General features: G+C 37.3%; 1 protein-coding gene across 4 annotated transcripts in view; it reads right to left on the bottom strand.

The window, feature by feature from the left end:
• Positions 1-19,490, bottom strand: part of ZFYVE28 (zinc finger FYVE-type containing 28) — a 145,950-nt gene that overhangs the window by 16,608 nt on the left and 109,852 nt on the right. Inside the window, exons 9-10 of one of the 4 annotated variants that reach the window (XM_088056861.1) lie at positions 14,880-14,984; positions 324-475 (exon numbers count right to left, since the gene is read on the bottom strand). In XM_088056861.1, coding sequence (XP_087912987.1) covers positions 324-475; positions 14,880-14,984 — 257 coding nt within the window. Of the gene's footprint in view, positions 1-323; positions 479-14,879; positions 14,985-19,490 lie in introns of all 4 variants that reach the window. The other 3 variants (XM_014263206.2, XM_088056862.1, XM_005517889.3) reach the window with 3 other exon arrangements.

Consider the following 19,490-nt stretch of genomic DNA (forward strand, 5'->3'; position numbering starts at 1 on the left):
ATACTGAGAGATTCATTTTGCATGAAAACAGAAATGTTAAGTCAAATTTCATTCCTGGAACACAACCAAGGTAAAACTGGTGATTGATACAAGTATAAATTCTTCAACACTGCAGGTCTAAGATGTCAGCATCTCTGATTTTCTAAGTTCCAAACATGTAACAGGTCCTTCTAAACCAGACTGCAACTTAGGCTCCAAAAACAGAGTATTGCTGAAACTTCATCTCTAGACCTTTCTACCACAACTTGATGTGCAAAAACCCCCCAAAAAATAAACCAAAAAACCCCACCAAAACCAGTTTAATAATTCAGTGATTCTCATACCTGAGATACAGACAAAAAGGCGGTGAATAAGATCATTACTGCCATGAAATCTAGATCTGATCTTCTCTCTTGTGGCAATTTTGGCAGCCTGCAAAGCGAGCTGGATTTCTTCCTGATCGATGTCATCAGATGAACAAGAACTTGTCATTAAACTGCTGTCAGAGAAAAAAGTAATGTAAAGGAAAGTAATATAAATCTTCACTCAGTTGTTCAGGATGTTCAGCAAATCCTAAAGGATTTATGACTCAGGCAAGACTCTATAGTACCAGAACTAATTGCTGTAAATTCTTGTTGAAGTTTATCAGCACGCAACCAATCACCACCACGTTTGATTTTCACTCCGTGACAGCTGCAAGAAAACTTTAAGCAGAAAAATCACTTGTCTGTATTTCACTGCATTTTTCCTTAGCTGCTACAAAGTGCTGTGCCATTTTTCACATTAACTTTTTCTAAAAGCTCAGTCCTGAGACCATAACTCCACCAAAAATCCTGAAGGGTAATATCAACCTAAAAATGTGAAGGTCAGTTCTGAAATCAACTTGGAAATTTACAAACATGAAAATTATTTGAGAAAAAAAAAAATATATTCTCAATTATATAACCTTAATATAGCAAGAACAGAATCTAAATATAACTTCACTGAAAAAAATGGAAAGAGTAGCAATAAAATATGATTTACACAGTAGAGGTAGGTCAATTCCCTTATAAATGCAGCATTAGAAATTGCTGAAATGTCAAACTATTGTAAAGAATGGCTCATCAGCTATAAAGATATTTAAATATACCACCAAAAGTCTACTCAAACTTGAAATTTTCTGTTAAAAACCAGATGCCAGACATTCCCACACTTTCACCACCACCATCCCTAACATTTTTCTCTTACAGATAAGAAGTTTGAAACAACCTGAAACAGCAGGGAAGCCTTGGGGAGAATCAAATGTCAGGAATTCAAATATCAGGAATTACCTTAAGTATTTGTAAATCGAGACGTTTAAAACAGGAAGAAACAGCACTTTGCGCCTAAAAACCTTTAAATGGGACGTTTAAAAACTTTTAAATGGGTTGTAACTACATTGCAGTCCTAAGGATTCACTGTGCTGACCAAAGGAGACAGGAGTCTTCTGACTCCACAACATTCAAGTCAGAGGGAACACTATTATTGGAAAGACATTAATATATAAGAAATTATAAAAAACTAGACTATTTTACTTAAAATCACACATTTGCTGCCAAAAACTCCAGCACTCTTCAATTTACAGACAACTCCCATATTAAAAGAAGAATTACTAACTGCATGTATAAGTAGCATGTATAACAAAAAAGTAATTTCTAACACATTTTGAGTTCAATCTACTTTTATCAGGTGCAGAAACATTCACCATCTTGCAGACCCCATCCTTATGGCAGTATGCATGAATAGTTATTTTGGGAGAAGACACAGAGGTAACAGTTATTTGTAACAAAATTTTACAGGATATAGTTTTCAAATTCTACCTGCTGGCTCCACAGGTAATCCTTTGAAATATAAAAGAGAAATAATTATGCCACACAATCTTAAAAGCCCTAGGAAAAACAGACTGAAAATAAGTAAGTACTGGAGATTAGTTATTGATAGAAATATCAATGGAAGATGTGTAGCATGAACTGGCCCCTCATTCTTTCAAATACAGAGTAAAGACTAGGCTTGCAGGAGACTCATTTTGTTCATGTTATCTATTGCTACTAACAAAGGGAAATTGTTGTAAAGAGTTGTTATTTCTATGTTTACAGTTCCAGCAGCAGCATGACTGACTGGGCTTATCAAAGACACTGAGAACGAAGTGAAAATTCTCTTTCAATTTTCCTTTGTGTTTCCATAGGGGGATATAGCAGATATTATAACAGCAAGCCTGTCAGCCTGGAAAGGCCCGTGTTCAAGACAATGAAAAGGTCATGTACAAATGAGGCTTATGAAGGAACTAACTGCAAGGCAGCGAGAGCCAGGAAGTGATTCCTGACTCACAAGGGTGTGCAGTAAGAGGATGGATGCCTGTTCACACAAACCCTCTCACATACAAGGACTTTGCCTTGCAACACGGCCAAACAGGCTCTACTTTCTGTTTTATGGAAGGATTTTCTTAGTGATGCACACATATGCACCACAAATTGCTCTCCAAGGCAAGCATGGACCTCCTGACAAAGCCAAAAGCAGTCTGTGTAATTATATAACCCCAATACAAAGGTCTCTTCAAAACTCCCAGTACACAGAAACTCTAGTGCAGGGGAAAACAGGACCACTGAATCAAGGATGACTTTTCCCTCCAAATCACAGCTGAAGAAATATTTGAAAGGAAGGTGTTAAGTGGGCAGAGAGCTGTGAAGAGTGCTTTTCAAGAATATAAGCTACTTGGTTTTTTGCTGTTTTGCAGAAAGAAAGAAAGGCTCATTCCACAATTCTGACCAATTTTAATAATAATCTTTGCTTTTCTGAGCCTCCTCCAGCTGGGAGGAATACAGTTCTACCTACTTCATTCAGGGAATGTGGTTTGACCTACTTCCATTGCAGACTATTCTGTTAGATTTTGTGGTGTGTCATTAAGACTGGCTGGGACTGTTCTGTCCTCAAAATCCCCAGCACAGAGCAACTGTGAATTGCTCCAGCACTGTGGGATGGAAGGTCAGCATGTCTGCCCACTCACATTTATGACATAATTTCATATGTAAACATGACATACTGTAAACTACAGTATCCACATACAGGAGGTTCAGAAAAGAGGATATTTTGTACTTGGGATTGCTTGTGCTACTACAAAACAAAAAAAATGAATGCTTCAGAAAAATTTAAAACTGGACCTAAGAATTGCTACAGATTTAGAAACAATTACTCTGCCTTTACCAACACAACCAAGTCCGACTTAGACAAAAATATAACTTAATTCATTTAGTCAAAAATGACTCTCAAAGAACAACTAACAACCATCTGTTTTTTATTTAACGTATCTCTAGCTGTTAAAGAATGCAGCCAAAAACACAATATTGTAGAGACAGTCAGAAATACTGTAAGAACAGAAACACTGCAATTGTTTCAGGTAAACAGCAAAAGAGACAGTTTTTTTTATATAACAGAGTACCCCGAACAGCAATGACTACAACCATGCACATTGATTCTCATGATTTTATAAACGGTATTATAGAGAACAAACCTGAAATGTGATCTACACCATGCAGCTTACCTTATTTTTTTTTGCCCCTATAAAGAATACCTTTCCTACTTGGCTTATCTAACATGGATAATTTGGATCAACATTCTCAGCCAATACCAGATGCTTAGGAAGCATTTCATTAACGTCAGACTACGCTTGGATCTGGAATGTTTCACAGCCAGTATCTGCAGAATCATGTCTCATTGCACAATACAAACAGCTATACTACTGCTTGAGACAAGTCCTCATTTTCTCAACTATTTGCTTGAAAGGAACCCTGAATAACCCAATGAATTAAGTTACAAAGAGGTAACACCAAAATACACATGGAACTCCCCTTGTGTAACATTTATCATATACACAATGCTTATCATGCATTGGTAAATATTGCAAAGCTAACATATCTGAAGGTGAATAAAAAGAAATAATTTGTTATGTCAAAGGTTGATTCCAAACAGTAAATCTGCTTATACCTTATAAAGGAACAGATACCCTGTGGCTGATAAAATGAATTATCTTTTTGTTTAGCTTGGCTGCTGCCACCATTTTAAAATTAAAGTTCATTTATTACATTAGAAGAGTCATAAGATTCTTTCAACATTTCAAGGTGTATCTCTAGAATGGTTGCCTGGTCTCAAGGCTTTACTGTGAAATTTAGCCAAATATGTAAAAGCAAACAAAAGCCAACAATGTAATTATACATAATAGAATCTCTCACCAAGATGCAATCTGGTTTATAGCTTTTGTGTTCCAAAGGACACTTCTGAGCCAGTTTAAGTAGCAGTACTCATATATAATGGAAAACAGGACTGTGGAACAAGAAGGTTATGACTGATATTTTCAGAAGTGGACAAACATTTTAGGTAACCATCTGTGATACTGTAGGCTTTGGGCTGTGTTTGTTGGTCATTGACACTCATCCAAAACCAGTGAAAGCAGCAAAGTCTAAAACCAAAGTCAACCAATTCAGCCTTGGTCCAAATTTAAATATTTTATGTTTGTGCTCAAAACATAGCAACAGCTGTAGAAATCTCTGTCCACTCACAGATGTCTCCTTTCAAATTTGTCTAGAAATGTTTGGTTCTTTAAACCTGAAATCTGCTCTGCATAAATGCAGAATGTATGAGATTCTCTGAAAGAATTTCTCATTATTCACAAACCAACCCTCAGAGTATCTTAAAAATGCATTAAATATACAGCAGTGACAGAAAGAATCTAAAAGCTCTATGTTTCAAATACAATGAATACAAAAAATCAACTGAATTATCATGTTTTCAATTAATCACAAAAAACTTTAAAAAAAACATTGGTTTTGTTTCTTTATCTTTCAAGATCTTTAATCAAAAGTAATAGAGGGTCACTTCTTGCAAAGAAGAAAGCCCAAATGACCCATTCTACTCTATACCACAGAATCAGAGAATAGTTAGGGTTGGAAGAGAGATTGAAGATTATGCAGCTCCAACAGAAATATGTGATGCAATTATGTCACCAAATTTAAAAGGAAATTAAGATCACCATTTAAGTCTCTGATTTCAGGTCTTCAATGACAACTGATTTTCAGGAAAAGATCTCAGAAGATTGTCAGTGGTGCCTGTAAACAGACAGGGCTCAAGTTTCAGCCACACATATTCATCCCAACTAAGCCTAAAAAGAAAACTCTGCAACAATATTACAAATGCTTACTAGAAAAGCATTAATACATAATCCAGTGACTAACCTTACCATCTATGTTATCCAAATACCTGTGACATCAGGGATTCCCATTCACTTCCTCTGGAAATCTCCAGCAAACTACACAAGCACGGGCAGAAGTAGAATGTAACTCTCTGCAACAAAACAGGTAACACCTTCCTGCTGTAGTGGGAATTTAAAGCTGGTCAATCCACTTGACAGTGAATTCAAAACCCATGCATTAAATGGTACCATTCTGATGCATTTTAAGACCAAGGTGCTCTCTAGGAATGTTTGATAAGTGCTGTACAGTAGAAGGTGAGACCCTTGACAGTAGAGAAATGTGAAAACTTTGCAAAAAGTTTTCTGTGATTTCAGACATTGCTAATGTTCTACCCAGAAGGACATTACAGTTATAAACCATGTTGGAAGTTTTTACAAAGGGTCAGCAGCCCAATTCTTAAATATAAATTAGTGTTTATTTAAAAATTGATGAGAGACTGTCTACAAATTATAAAGAAGTGCAGTTCTTTGGACTTAAATGATATAAATTAATTTGCACTAGTTGCCTTAACAAATCTCTCATGTCCATTATTTAACACCACATGTATTGAATAAATAAAGATATATACATCTGTAGGTGTCTCATATGTGAATTTCCCCATGTACACAGGTATATTTAGAATACTCTTGTTCTTAAAATATTTCTCAAAACACATTACCATGAGCTCACCAATTCTCATTTTTTGCTCATACAGAGTTTACCATCAAGGCCACCTTATGCTCTGTGTACAATATGAATAACATACACTTTTTATTCCATCTACTATATTTAATTAGAATTTTTTCATCCTTATGGTAAATGAAAAAAAAACCAAACCAAAATGTTTGCAGGCAAGTCTATGTTATTGATTGCATACAATTTCTAAAACAACTTCGGCAAGTTGGTGCAGTGCTCCCACTGACATTTGTGTAGGCTGTAACTGGAAATCTCACCACTAACCTGTCAGCCAAGCTATTACTCTTACTCTTCTACTTCAGAAGGCTGAAGTGAGCTCTGGGTTCCAATTTGCTAAAAAGAACAAACAGCAACTCCAAAGGCCATGCAAAGGTTCAAATAGTTCAGGGAATACAAAGGTTGCATACATGAGGAATCACAAGAGGAAAATTATAGGAGTTTAGGTTAAGAGATATATAATTCCCATATTAGTAACAAAATACCCCAAATCTACTTCTCGTCCTGCTTTCTGCAATACCTCTAGTATTTCTTTTTGGATACTCTCACAAGAAACACAATATACAGTAGGCTAAAACCAGCTGGTTTCTACCATGTGCTAGTTTTGATATGGTTGGAAGAGAAACTGTGAGAATCATGGCTTCTTAGAATTATGTTAAGTGAAGTGGGTGGCTACACACTCAATTTTAGAGTCACTTAAACCCAAGCCAGAACATTATATGCTATTATTTAGGTAAGAGTATATAGATTTTTTAGCTAAGGACTGTTTTAAGGAATGACCCCAGAAGCTACATTTAAAGGAGACTTAAAAAAGCTTCAATGCAGAACTTTGTTTCTTGTCTTTCAAACCCTAGTATTTTATTAAGTCAAGAGGTTTTTAAAATACAACCCCTTAGCTATTTCCTCTCTCTTTTAAGAGAAACAGCTGAAGAGGGTGAAAAAACCCCACCAATCAATCCACCCACCCTTAAAGCAGAGCAAGGCTTCAGAACTTTGTCTTGAGAAACAAATAATATAACTGCATGCAAATCCCTCTAGCTAGGAATCACCAAAAGAACTGGACTAGACTAGAGAACAGTATTATCCCATGTATGAACAATGTCCAGCTCCATTCACAAGACATGTGCTAGAAGCCCCATCTGCTGTTAACCTTCTGAATTCCTCAGTGGGGGAATTACTTTTCCTAAACTGCAAGATTTGCAGAAACCTGTCTTTAGCTTTTCTTGCCTCTTGTAGAGGTGGGCAATTCGAGGTTGGTTCATTAAAACAAGGAATTTGGCTAACAGCATTATCCATATGTCCTAGGTGGTATCTTCAGTCAGGAAAAGCACTGAACTCTTGAATTTGAAATCAACAGCAAGAACTTCTCCCCAGACCCCAGCAACTTCTGTAGCTTCCCACTCTGCTGGAAGAACATCTTGAATGTTTCCTCAGCTCTTCAGACCTCAAACTGCAGAGCATTCTCACCTGGACTTTGCAAAACCCACAGCTGTTAAAGCAGCATCTTGCTGAACAGACCCACTCTTAATTCAGCCTAGAGAACTTATGGCTTACTCAAACTCATTAACACTCTAGAATGGGTTTTCAGATGAATGCAAAGATACAGTATTTCAAATGGAAATTAAAATAAACAACAGTGACAGTGTAGAATTTATCAACTTTAACAGTGCTCTCTCCCAAACAGCTTTTTTGTTCATTATAGATAAAGCTTCAATAAGTGTGTATATGGAAAAAAACAAACCTAAAGAGCATTAGTAATCAACAGTGGTGCTTTCTAACCATCAAATTTAATGTCAGATACTTCCAAGGCACCACATTTACTGCTTTTCCTAAAGTTTAAGCTAAAAAGGGATAAAACCTGCAAGATAAAGTTGTGAAATTCAAGAAAAAACAGAAAGGAAAAAAGAAGTTCGTTACATTGCTTGGGTTCTACTATGACTTTTTTCAATTCCACCATGACATTTTTTCCACCACTTTCTTGTAATCAAACTTGCATTTAAAGCTCGCAATCATTCACTCACACTGCAAAAGGATAAATAAAATGAGATTAGAGAACAAAAATATTTAAACTTCAAAAATATATACTGAACTGGAAAAACTAGAAGTGAAAACCACAAACAGTATAGGACTTAAGATGAAATGGTATGTAAAACCAGCTCTGGTACCCAAGACAGGGAGAGAGTTACATCAGTCCCAGCTTTTACACCTTATGCAGAACTTGACAAAGGACAGGCAGAACTTGGATACCTGATACAAATATTTCAGAACAAAGAGTAATTTTATACAGCTCATGAACAATGTCCTCTGCCATAGGAAAGCCATAGTTCTGCATGGCATTGCTACAAGTGAATTAATTAATTTAGCATCCAGTTCCTGCAGATCCACTCTTGACTTGCAACTCCTGTGTGTGGCAGAAATGCAGATGGAGACGCAGCTTCAAAAACACTTCCCAGTATAAGGAATTTTGAGGGACAGGGAAACAGTAGCACAAGGTTTTCATATTGTTTCCATCAGCTCCCTCAAAAAATAATACAGAACAAGCAGCAGAAGTATTAATGCATCCTAGGGTCTAAGAGAATCCCACAAAAATTCCATATCCAGACGCAGTAGTCAAAGCTGAGAAAAGCTAATTAAAGTATTAGGCTGAACCTTAACATTTTAATTAGAAAAGATAACTTTCTCTTTATTTTTCACCTTCAATATTGCTGTAAGTTTGAGGAAATCCTTTCTTTTTTCCTCCAATCTATTTGTGGTTTTACAGTGTATCTTTAGGCATGGACAAAAACTCTGCAAAAACTGCAGTTACTATAGTGATTTTAATTACACATAATCTGAAAACTCCCAAACATGCTATTCTAAGGGTTTTACTGGGGAAAAAAAACCCTAATCTGTAAAATAAAACCTAATTTCTGAAAGCTAGTAATTTTGTTCTATTGCTATCACAGGGAACACCAAGTGACATTCAACAGCAGATTTTTTTACACATCACTAAAATGAAAATGATTATAATTGTGGCCAAATGACTAAAAATGAAAATTGCAGCTGAGCTATGTAGAAACAAGAACACAAGCCCATTATGATCACTTTGTGTCAGTCTCCAGCCATACGGTATATTTGATATGCCACTTGGAATACAGCCCCCAAATGGCAAATTGTGGGGTGTCTACCAATTCTGCCAGAACAGTTTTATTGCCTCTGCCACTGATGGTAGTCAGCCTAAAATACTGCCCCTATTTCACTTGATTTATACAGAGAGCAATATATTCTATATTTACTTCAACATTTTAACACCTCTAAAATATGAAATGTATAATTTTAATAGGGAAAGACCAAAAAACTTCCAACAACTGAATTTTCACCTTCCCACTGTAAAAAGCACTTGTTAACACTAGCTGCCTGGGTTATTCCTTGGAAAAAATAAAATCTGCATTCAGTTATTTGTTACTAAAGACAAAGATATGCATAAAAGATAAAATACCTTGTAGAATACCCTAGAAAGGAACACTGTTACTTAGAAAATGCTGCACCATTTGGAGATTTAATTTTTTTTTGTCTTGCAGGGTGAAGAACAAGATAGGCATGAAACACATCAAGAAGAATCCTGGCGGTGAAAACCCAGAGACATCTGCTTCAGTCACATATGTCTTGCTGACTAAAATCAGAAGCAAAAGCTGACAGACCCCATCAACACTGACTTTTTTGTTTTGCTGGTGCTGCTCAGCTGGTTGTTGGGGCAAGGGATTTAGCAGCTGAACAAAAAGACTGTATACAGCAACCTATTTCTGACTGTATTAACACTGCCCTCACACTCGAGTGACAGTTGTGCAAAAAACAGCACAGACTGTCACTGCCTCAGAGACACGCACAGTTTGCAGCTCAAAATCATTAGGCAGGAACAGCATCTATACTGGAAGTGATTCAGATCTGCTCAGGGTATAAACCCCTTCCTCTTCCCACAACTCTGCTCACCGAGCTCTTAATTTTCAGGACTCCAGTACAGTACATGTAAAGACATTACTAACAGCCTTTTTCTGATTGTGAGCAACCTCTCCATAAAGAAGAGCTCTACAGAAAAAAAAGGAGAAAGAAAATCTACAGTAATGCACTGATCAAACCAAAACCAAACATTAATGCAGAACAAATCTGTCATTTTGCATAGCTTCAATGCAACCTGACCATGTTAACAAAGGTAAAAGTGCAAGACAGAAGGACTGGAGACAGAGCTGATCAGGTAGACTGATCAAATACACTGTTAATGTATTTGTTGTACTCCACGTTATGATCTACAAGATCCCCAGAGTAGCTGTGGTCTCTGTTAAAACTTGTAGGCATGTAATTTGTGCTGTAGCTTTGATAGCTTAAGCTCTGGACCATGAGATGAAAGAACTGAATTCTCCTGCTATAATTCACAGTCTTGGAGAACAACCAAGTTCTTTTTCCTTCCTGAATCCTTTTCAAGGCGCTGAGTTCTACTGATGAGAAACTGCTGTATAAAACCTGCTTCTGTAGGAAACCGTCCACCCACATGAATTTCGCTTGGTCTGAGAGATGGACAAGAAACTGGCTCAGAGCTCCCATTCAGAGTGCTGACCGATGTACTTGGGCTGGCATGAATGGGACCCCCAGGGATGGACACTGGGCCTCATGTGTTCAGCATGTTCAACAAAGCAATCTGGATGACAAGACTGTGAGCACCATCACCAGGTTTGCTGGTGACAGCACCCTGGGTGGTGAGGTGGATGGGTCAGCAAGGAAAGCCATCTCACAAACCAGGGCAGGCTGGAACTGCGAGCTGGCAAGGAGAGTGTGGAGTTGAACAGACAATTGCAAGGTCCTCCAGCAGTGATGACACCAAGGAGCCTGGCACAGGCTGGGATCCTTTGCTGAGGGGGTCCTGGTGCACAACAGGAGCCAAACAGGGCTCAGCAGTGAAGCTAAATCAGATGCTGGTTTGCACCCCCAGGGGCACCACCAGCAGAGATGAGAGATGTGACCATCCCAAACTACCGAGAGCTCGTCAGGCCATACCTGGAATACTCCTGTGTCCAGCTGTGGTTCAAGAAAAGACACGGACTGGAGAGCATCTAAAGGAGGGCCATGAAGATGATGGAGAACCTGTCCTACAGGAAGAGACTTGAAGTAATTTGACTCCCTGGAGAAGGCTCCAGGGGACCTCATCACAGTACATGAAGAGTGGCTGTAAGAGGATGGAGGCTGACTCTCCAAGAGGAGCCACATGGAGAGGACAAGTTGTACCAGGCGAGGTTTCATCTTGATATAACAAAAATATTTTACACTAAGAATGATCAATGTCTTCCCACATATACACAAAATACAGATATTCTAACTGCAATACCCAGATAAATATCACACTCTAATTGCTGGCAGAGTCTCCCTGTTTTGGCATAAACTTGAGTCACAATTCATTGCAGATACTGCCTTTTACAGACTGCAAACAATGTGCTAAAACTTCACCACCAATTTTTGTAAATGCCTAAAATAGTAGAAAAATATACCAAAACCCACCTGTAGTTAAGCTGCAACAACATATCAACAAAAACCCCAATAACCTGCTGACCAGAGAAAGCATCTAGTGTAACATTAAGGTTAGTTTTAAGAGTTATTACTTCAAGTTCTCATTTATTGGCTCTTTATAACCTTAAAATGAAGAAGCAGAATTTACCATGTAAAGTTTACTCAAGACAGACAAACACTCAAATACAGATATATCAGTATTTCTTTCTCCCTGGCAGTCTTACACCAAAAACTCCAATGAGATTCAAAACCAACTAATTGTAACTACCCTGTTCTTCTGTTGTCTCACTTATTTTTCCTCACCATTCCCAAATCAGCATTTTTCTTGAGTTTTCTAGCTCAAGTTCAGAGAATTTAGGTTCAATCTTTGACCATACTAAGGCCTCTCAAGCAGATGGACAGGCTTTGCTCAGGTTTCCACTCAAATTAATGGTTATGTCAGGATCTTGTCCAGTAATTCAAACACATGTTGAAAGCAGACAAACTCCTGCAGTTTTGTTTTAAAAACTACTGACTTTACTACTTTGAAAGTTTAAATGGGTAAGATTTCAGCAGTGCATTTGTGCTGCCTTTTTACAATGTAGTAAGTAATAGTTATATTTAAAATGTTTCTAAAAATAACATCTATGGAAAGAAACCATTAAAAAGGAAAAAACTGGATGGATGTTTTTTCATGGAGCTCCTATAATCACTGGACCAATTGTCACCTTCCCACTGTAGGGCAATTTTCACTCCAGTCAGCAATGTCATTTCACAATCACACTGATGTACAAAAGACTTCTGCATTGCCTTCAAAGTCTGCATAAAACCACAGTTTCTTGGAAACTTTCTGAAATACATAGAACACATTTGTTCTTTGCTGAGGAGGTTGACTACTGGTATGGGCATCTCAAGTCTGAATACTGCTTAATGAACATTTTGCAAAAAATTATCTTCTGAACTGGGCTTAACATGTAACTTCTTGACCACTAGACCTCTGAGACTAGAAAAAGGAACATTTTACACAGATTAGGTACCAATGAAACAATCAAACTTTCCTTAGCAAAACCATTTGAGAACCCAAACCACCGGTTTGAACAGTTCTCTGGGATCCAAAGAGTGGAAATTTTCTCCCTGGTTCTCCATTTGTAAAACAATAAATGTACATTTATACAGAATTCCATATATACAACACTTCGTTGTTTCAATTCTGTGCTATTTAATACACTATTAGTTCAACATTACAACTGCAGTTAAATTGGTTTTGCTATCACAGCTAAATTTTCTGAAGATATTCCCAAAACATGCTGCAATCTGACAACATGACTGTCAGTCTCAGTACTGATTATTTAAAAGCACAAAGGAGTTGTTTATGTTTCACAGGAGGCCACAAACGCATTTCCAGAATTCTATCTTTAGCCAATTGTTTTTCAGATAAAATTACAAATGTTACATTTAAGGTCTAATTGTTGTGAAGTGCAAAACAGCAAAAAATTAGATACATTAAAATGGTATATTTCAGAAGAAAAAGAAATTCCCAAATTAGGTATTATTTTAGATATGCATATGGCATCATGGAAAACCTAGTTATTTCAGAAAAGAACATTTTAACAATTGTCTTTGCAAGGAACATGTTTGCTGTAGCAAATAATGCAACTCTAGAGAAGCTCTTTAATGGCCAAATAAAACTCTCTAAAGAGAGAACAGAGAAGCACCTAAAAATAACATATTCTAAAATATTATACAAATAGATGCACTGAATATTACATTTCTATGCACAAAGATCTAGGAACATACTACTGTGAAGCAGTTAGACTGAAGAGTTTTGGGTTTTTTCTTTTATTTCATTAAAATGTGTTACTAAAAAGTTTTAGCTGTTTTTAAACCAAGTCTTCCAAAAGAGGAAACTCCTGTCATTATAGTCAAGCAGGCACTTTGCTAGTTTGTTTTACTGGACCACAAACTACAATAGCTACACCTCTGGTAATATCCATCAGATGCTGAAGAACAGGGAACTCAGATTTCATCAAACCACCCAGGGATGTCGCAATGCCATATTTCAGTGGAAAAGAGCACAAAGGCACAAATACTGCCTTATAAATAAAACTTTTTTTCACCTAACTACCAATACAGTGGCAATACTAATGTACAAAGGCAGTCCAGTAAGGCCTTCAAAGGAGGTAGTGCATCTAATCAAGACTTCTCACTGCTCCAGTAATTCCTGAAGTCACTGAGGCTACATCTACCATCCATTCAGACACCTCTGTGTGAAACAGACTTCAATGTATACAGTATTTGGAACAGGTCAACTACCATGCAGGTAAACTGGGTTTTATTTGAACAGCCAAAAGGAAATGTACTTCAAAATTAAAACAATGAAAACCAGTTTTTGTTGTGTCTTTCTGTCCTTATTTTAAAAACAAAGAATTCTAACAAATTGAAGACAGGTACATCCTAAAAAAACCCCTCCAATTATTTGTAGTATTGCATCTATCACTATTAGAAAAGCCATTTTACTTCCTCTTTTCATCTTCAAACCTAGATGAAATTTGAAAATCATTAAGTTCAAGTGAAGTTCTGGGGACAGGAAAATAGATAAAAAAGAGAGGAAAAGAAACAGTGGAGGATGATCTACATCAGCTGAAGAAGTAGCATTTTAATCTGTCTGTCCCAGAACAGAAGTTTTATTGCATACAGTGTATGCAATACATCTCATACATGTATATTATGCAAACAATGAAAACCGCAAAGATCTCATTTTTATGTTTTAGTTACATTTGTCTGCCCTAACCTTAATTCCTCTATCACTTTCATTAGGTGCTTTGAGTAAAGCTGAAGTTAAAACTCCCATGTAGCTTCAGAAGATGAGAATATAAAATACTATTGCTAGTAACACCAAGGTCACAGTTTCAATCCCTGTACGGGCCATTCACTTACAAATTGAACTTCACAACCTCTGTGGGGTCCTTGCAACTCAGAATATTCTGTGAAGTCAGAAGCAGTTCTTCACTGTACTGTTACCAGTGTTGGCCAGCAGCAGGGTGTAAGTCAAACTGTTAACTGGAACATCTTTTATTTTACCAGGCAAAACAAAATGGAAAAACATGTTTTCTAGAAAGCTAAGGGCTAGCTGAGAAAAACATTTGTAACTTGTCAAGCTACAACCTAAGGTGTCTCCGAAGAACTGCTATATGGATAAATAAAAGTGAGATCATGGACATACGCAAGTGCTTCCTGCATGCATTAAAAACTTTCCCATAAATAGTTGCCTCATATTGTCACAGCACTGAAGAAAGCTGGCAGGTTAAATAAAAAACAAACCAAAAAGCACCTGTTGTTCAAAAGGAAGAATACTCAGAAGTGTTGCTGTCACTTGATTAATTCAATGAAAATTTTTAACCAAGCATAACTCAATAGCATTCGTCAAATCTGACTGCAAAGTGACGTTATTACCTCAGAGCGTATATGCTGGAGAGACTACATGTAGTGACAGAAACACTCTCATAGTCACTGCTGGAGATGGAGCTGAGGGGGGAATCACGTAAGCCATCCTGAGAACTGAAAAAACATACGGAAACAAAATGAACTGCTGAAGCAAGCAAAGGCAAAAACAGAGCATTGCGATAAGTCACGGCTTCTCATGGGTTATACAGAAATAAGAATAAAGTGGCAGTTGCATCTTTTGCTCTTCAGAAAATGATACAAACCTATTCTGTTTTCTTCCCAAAAGGACAGGGAATTCAGCAAAATCAGCGAGCACACATCTTCCAGCAATCCTCAATTTAATTCACACCACACATTAAAACATTCAGGAAATGACTGCAAGTCTTACATTTTCATTGGAGATGGAGGGAATAGCTTTCCCATGCTGCTAAATGTGGTATAACCTAAAACTGAAGGCATAACAAAACTGAAAGTTCATAAAGTCATCTTGGGTTTCAGGCCAAGGCACAGTAATCCACATGCTTCAAAAACTTCTGAATACTGTGACAAGTTTGACCTACATTTGCTCCCCAATGGAAGGAAAAGGTTTGTTAAAAAACAAAGTTGACACTTAAGTGATGGAGCTGAAGATAATTCACCTGCCCCTAAGTTTGCTCAGTCCCCATAAGTGCCACATATGTACCATAGCACAAATTTTGTGTTTTGAGCCAACAGATAACCATGAACAGATAATCATGAGCAGTCCCATAGCAAACCACTGACACTTCATTAGTAGAAATCCACTAGCTACTAAGTAAAAGGGAATGACTAATTTAAACGAATGGCAGAGAACTTGTCTCTGGCATCCCTGGACTAATGAAAAGCCTCTAAATAACACACCATTTCAGATCTTGTATCATATTATCAACATAAACTAGGATTAGAGGAGTAAAAATAGTTTCATAAGCACTTATAAAACTACCTTGTAAAGACTAATTTATTGTTTGAGTAACAATTTATGCTCAGCTACTGGAAATTCCACAAGCTGAGAAAAAATTAAATTATATGAGATTAGAAAATATGTAATCTTGAGCAGAGATATCAAAGTTGTATTTGCTCTAGGCGGTGCAGAAGATTCATTCAAGCCAGCTGAACTCAGATATTCAGTCAACAGAAATCTTTGGACAATGCAAAGAGAAATCTAAGAACCATCTCCAGTTAAGAGAGAGGTAATTATATAGGTCAGGGTTTACTTTATTTCTCCACAAATATTAGCAGATTTTTTTATGTTCTTTTGCTTTTAGATATATGCAAACCAGCTTTGTTCTAAACTCTTTTCTTCTACCAAATTTACTATTACAGCTCTTTTTTCAGCTAGAAGTCTGGAAGAACGCTTAAGGGGAATTCTTCAAAGCAGTGTATGGAAGGTATGTGCTCTAATCCCACTAAGAAATAATAGGATTTGTTTGCATACCTCCTACTAATCACTCAGAAAATGTGCCCTTCATGTTTCTCATTTCTGACTGCCAATCTGAAAATAAATCCCAAGTGTACCATGCTTTAGTTGAAAGGAGAGACTTCACAAGCGGAAAATAATTTTATCAGACTTGAACAAAAATCTATTTAACTTTCATTCGTTTTATGTAATTTCCCTTGCTAATTCCGCTCATTATGAAGAGATGTATGCATTTAAACAAAGGCTTACTCTTTTATAGCTCATCACCTTTACCCATCCAATCTTAGAATACGGTCATGCTACTAAAATGCAATTTTACTATCTGTTTTACAGCAGCTGAATGATATTAAAAAAAACCATTAGCACACAATTACTCACCATGATTAGGCAGATGTGGTGGTATGCTCACCCCCCTTTTCTTTTTAAGCAAAAGCCAGAAATGGCAGTCTGAATGTCTGTACCCAAACTGGGCTTTGAAGAGACAGGTAACACCACAGAAGCCAAAGGGCCATAAATCTTGCACAGCAGCTGAGAGCTACTTGAGCACACACCAACCAAAACACAATGGGTATGCAAGTATGACTGTAAGTCACTCATCTCAGCCCAAAAGTAGTGGCCAGTCCAGGGCCTGCTGAGCTCTCCTGCGTGGCAGCAGGCTGCATGCCAGAGCCTCCCCTGTTGGGATGCCTCTCATGATTACTCCTCAAGGCTGAGTGAAGCCTTTATCACACCAGATACTGAGTAAGTGAATTGGGAATAAGCATGCTGAAATGTTGAAATATTAGCTAAGTGATAAAAAGACTGCACATATAAAAATAATCCTTTAGACATAAACCATTGCTCACATCTGGGACTAAGTCCGGATCCAGCTGCAGCCACGCTCCTCTCTGAACCTCAAGACTCAATAAAAGGGTCTCTCTGGCAGCATTGTTTGACCCTGCCCTTTATGCAACTAAATTCTGAAGTGTACCTTGCCATCAAACCTTGTTAAACCTCTCTTAGGTTTACCATCAAATTTTGTTAACTCATTGTCTTACAGCAAATACATCATTGCTTCTGTCTTGCAAGTAAAGCACATCACTCTTTCGTTCAGAATAGACTAACCTTCGAACAGCAGAACCAGGAAACAAGAACAAGTAGCAAACTTAGCATCTTCTATGCTCTTTCACCACCTCACCATTTCCAGATTTTTCCAGTGTAATAATCCTGCCAATTGATTTTGGTAGTAATAATTTTTCTGAAGGATGTCAGGTTTGCTATCCTTCAGTGCCTTCTGTGAAGCTCTGCCTAATACGTTTGCAGTCCAATCAAAATATTTCAGTTATTAATATATATTAATATAAGTATTTAAGCACTTAAATTCAATTTTCTTAGGTTCTAGTTTTCTATGTTTTTGTTTTGTTCTAAAGAATTTAAGGTTTTAAGCTCTTACATAGAACCCAAAGGACTTGCATTTTTCCTAAGAACTCGAAAAGTTCATAGACACTTTTGGGGAGTTAAATCCTCTAGGCTGAAACATAAACTAAACCAACCATGACCCTGAAGTTCCACCTCTCTGCTAAGAGCAGATATTATTTATTGCCAACGTTGTCCCAAGACATGAAATCACTTTCTACCATCAGCTTACAATGCTGAGAAAGCAAGCAAAACAATAAAGGACCTTAATAGCAAGTAAACCCAGTGAGCACAATGAACATAATGGCCCACAGCCAGCTGGTATTATCAACTCTAGCTCAACACTGTCTTTACTTTCATCTTCACAGATGTCTTCTGAACAGACAGTAAGCCTCACCTCATCTCTTCTCCATACTTTGCCTCTCATTTCCATCTTCTCTCACTCCTTATCAGTTCCTATCAGCACAACTCCTTCTCACCAGTTCCACCATCTCATTGGCTTTTAAGCCTTGTATTAACACTGTTTGCCATTCTAAACTGCTTTATAAATGCCTTCATTTTCCACTCCTCCATTTTTGTCTTGGGGCACAAACCTGACCATGCTGAACAATCTGCTGACTTCAGGGTTAGCTATCCATGCAGTCAGTTATCATTTGGCAATGCAAACTGCTTCTACACACTTGACACAAACCATGCTCACAGGCATTAGTTTGTTGTAATAAACTATGTGTTGTGTAGGCAGTTTACAACATGTAAACATTTTTCCTCATTCCTGTGTATCCATATAGACTGAATTACTGTAATACTCCATATTACTGAATTACTGTACCGGAAACAGTATTTATGATTTACAGTGTTTATTACTGGTTCATATTCAGGCTGTAACTCGTCAAATAAGAAGTTCTGTGTTTATTTAGTACCAAGAAATGGGAATCCAATAGTGATTACTCTGTTTTATACTTTAAGTGTTATACTAACTAGCTTTTAAAAAATACCAGAAAAACAAAACAAAAAACTACAACCAACAAATAAGGACTCCTAATATACTCACTGCTTTCCCTCTCAGTACCCATAGTCTCAGGATAAATGTAGAGTTTTCTTCTTACTAATGTCTGTGTGAAGATCCTCTCTGCTTCTCTAAGGTGCTGGTAGACCCTGAGGTGAACTGACCTGTTTTTCACGTCTCAAGATTCCCATTATCAGCTGATGATGGCTCAGCACACACATTCATTAGCACAATTATAAGAGAAAGTCTGTGCATAAAGCAACATTCTGCAGCTGAGAGCTGCTAACCTTTCCTTCCCACATCAGCCCACCGGTGACCTGAGCTTCTCCACCTCAGGCTCATTTGCAATAATGTTATTTTGGACTGGGATTCATGGGACTGCTTAAACTGGGGAAGGTGGCAAAAAGTTTCTTTTATTTGCGGGTCTTAAACGCCTACAGTGCTGTTTTAAAAATTACATTCTAGCACTGGATAAAACCACTATCCATGCTCATCAAAGCATAATTCTTCAGCACTTCTGATAAAACTACAGAATAAAGATTTGAGGACACGGAGCAAGTGACACGTGGCGGTGATATGGCTGCCTCTTTTCATGGAAGACTGGCAGACTGAACCAATGAACCATTTATTGAAAGCTATTGGCCACTTTTTGTAACTATTCTAAAAAGAAAAAACAAACTGAAAGCCACCTTTATTTTATCCATGCTTTTTTCTACTAGAATTTATTTCTAGACTCTTACATTTAATTAAACCTCTGTTTCAGGGGACAATTCCTTCATGAATG

This window comes from Pseudopodoces humilis, chromosome 6 (assembly GCF_049639895.1).
Source record: "Pseudopodoces humilis isolate 2021_Gansu_Grassland_sample_001 chromosome 6, ASM4963989v1, whole genome shotgun sequence".
NCBI lineage: Eukaryota > Metazoa > Chordata > Aves > Passeriformes > Paridae > Pseudopodoces > Pseudopodoces humilis.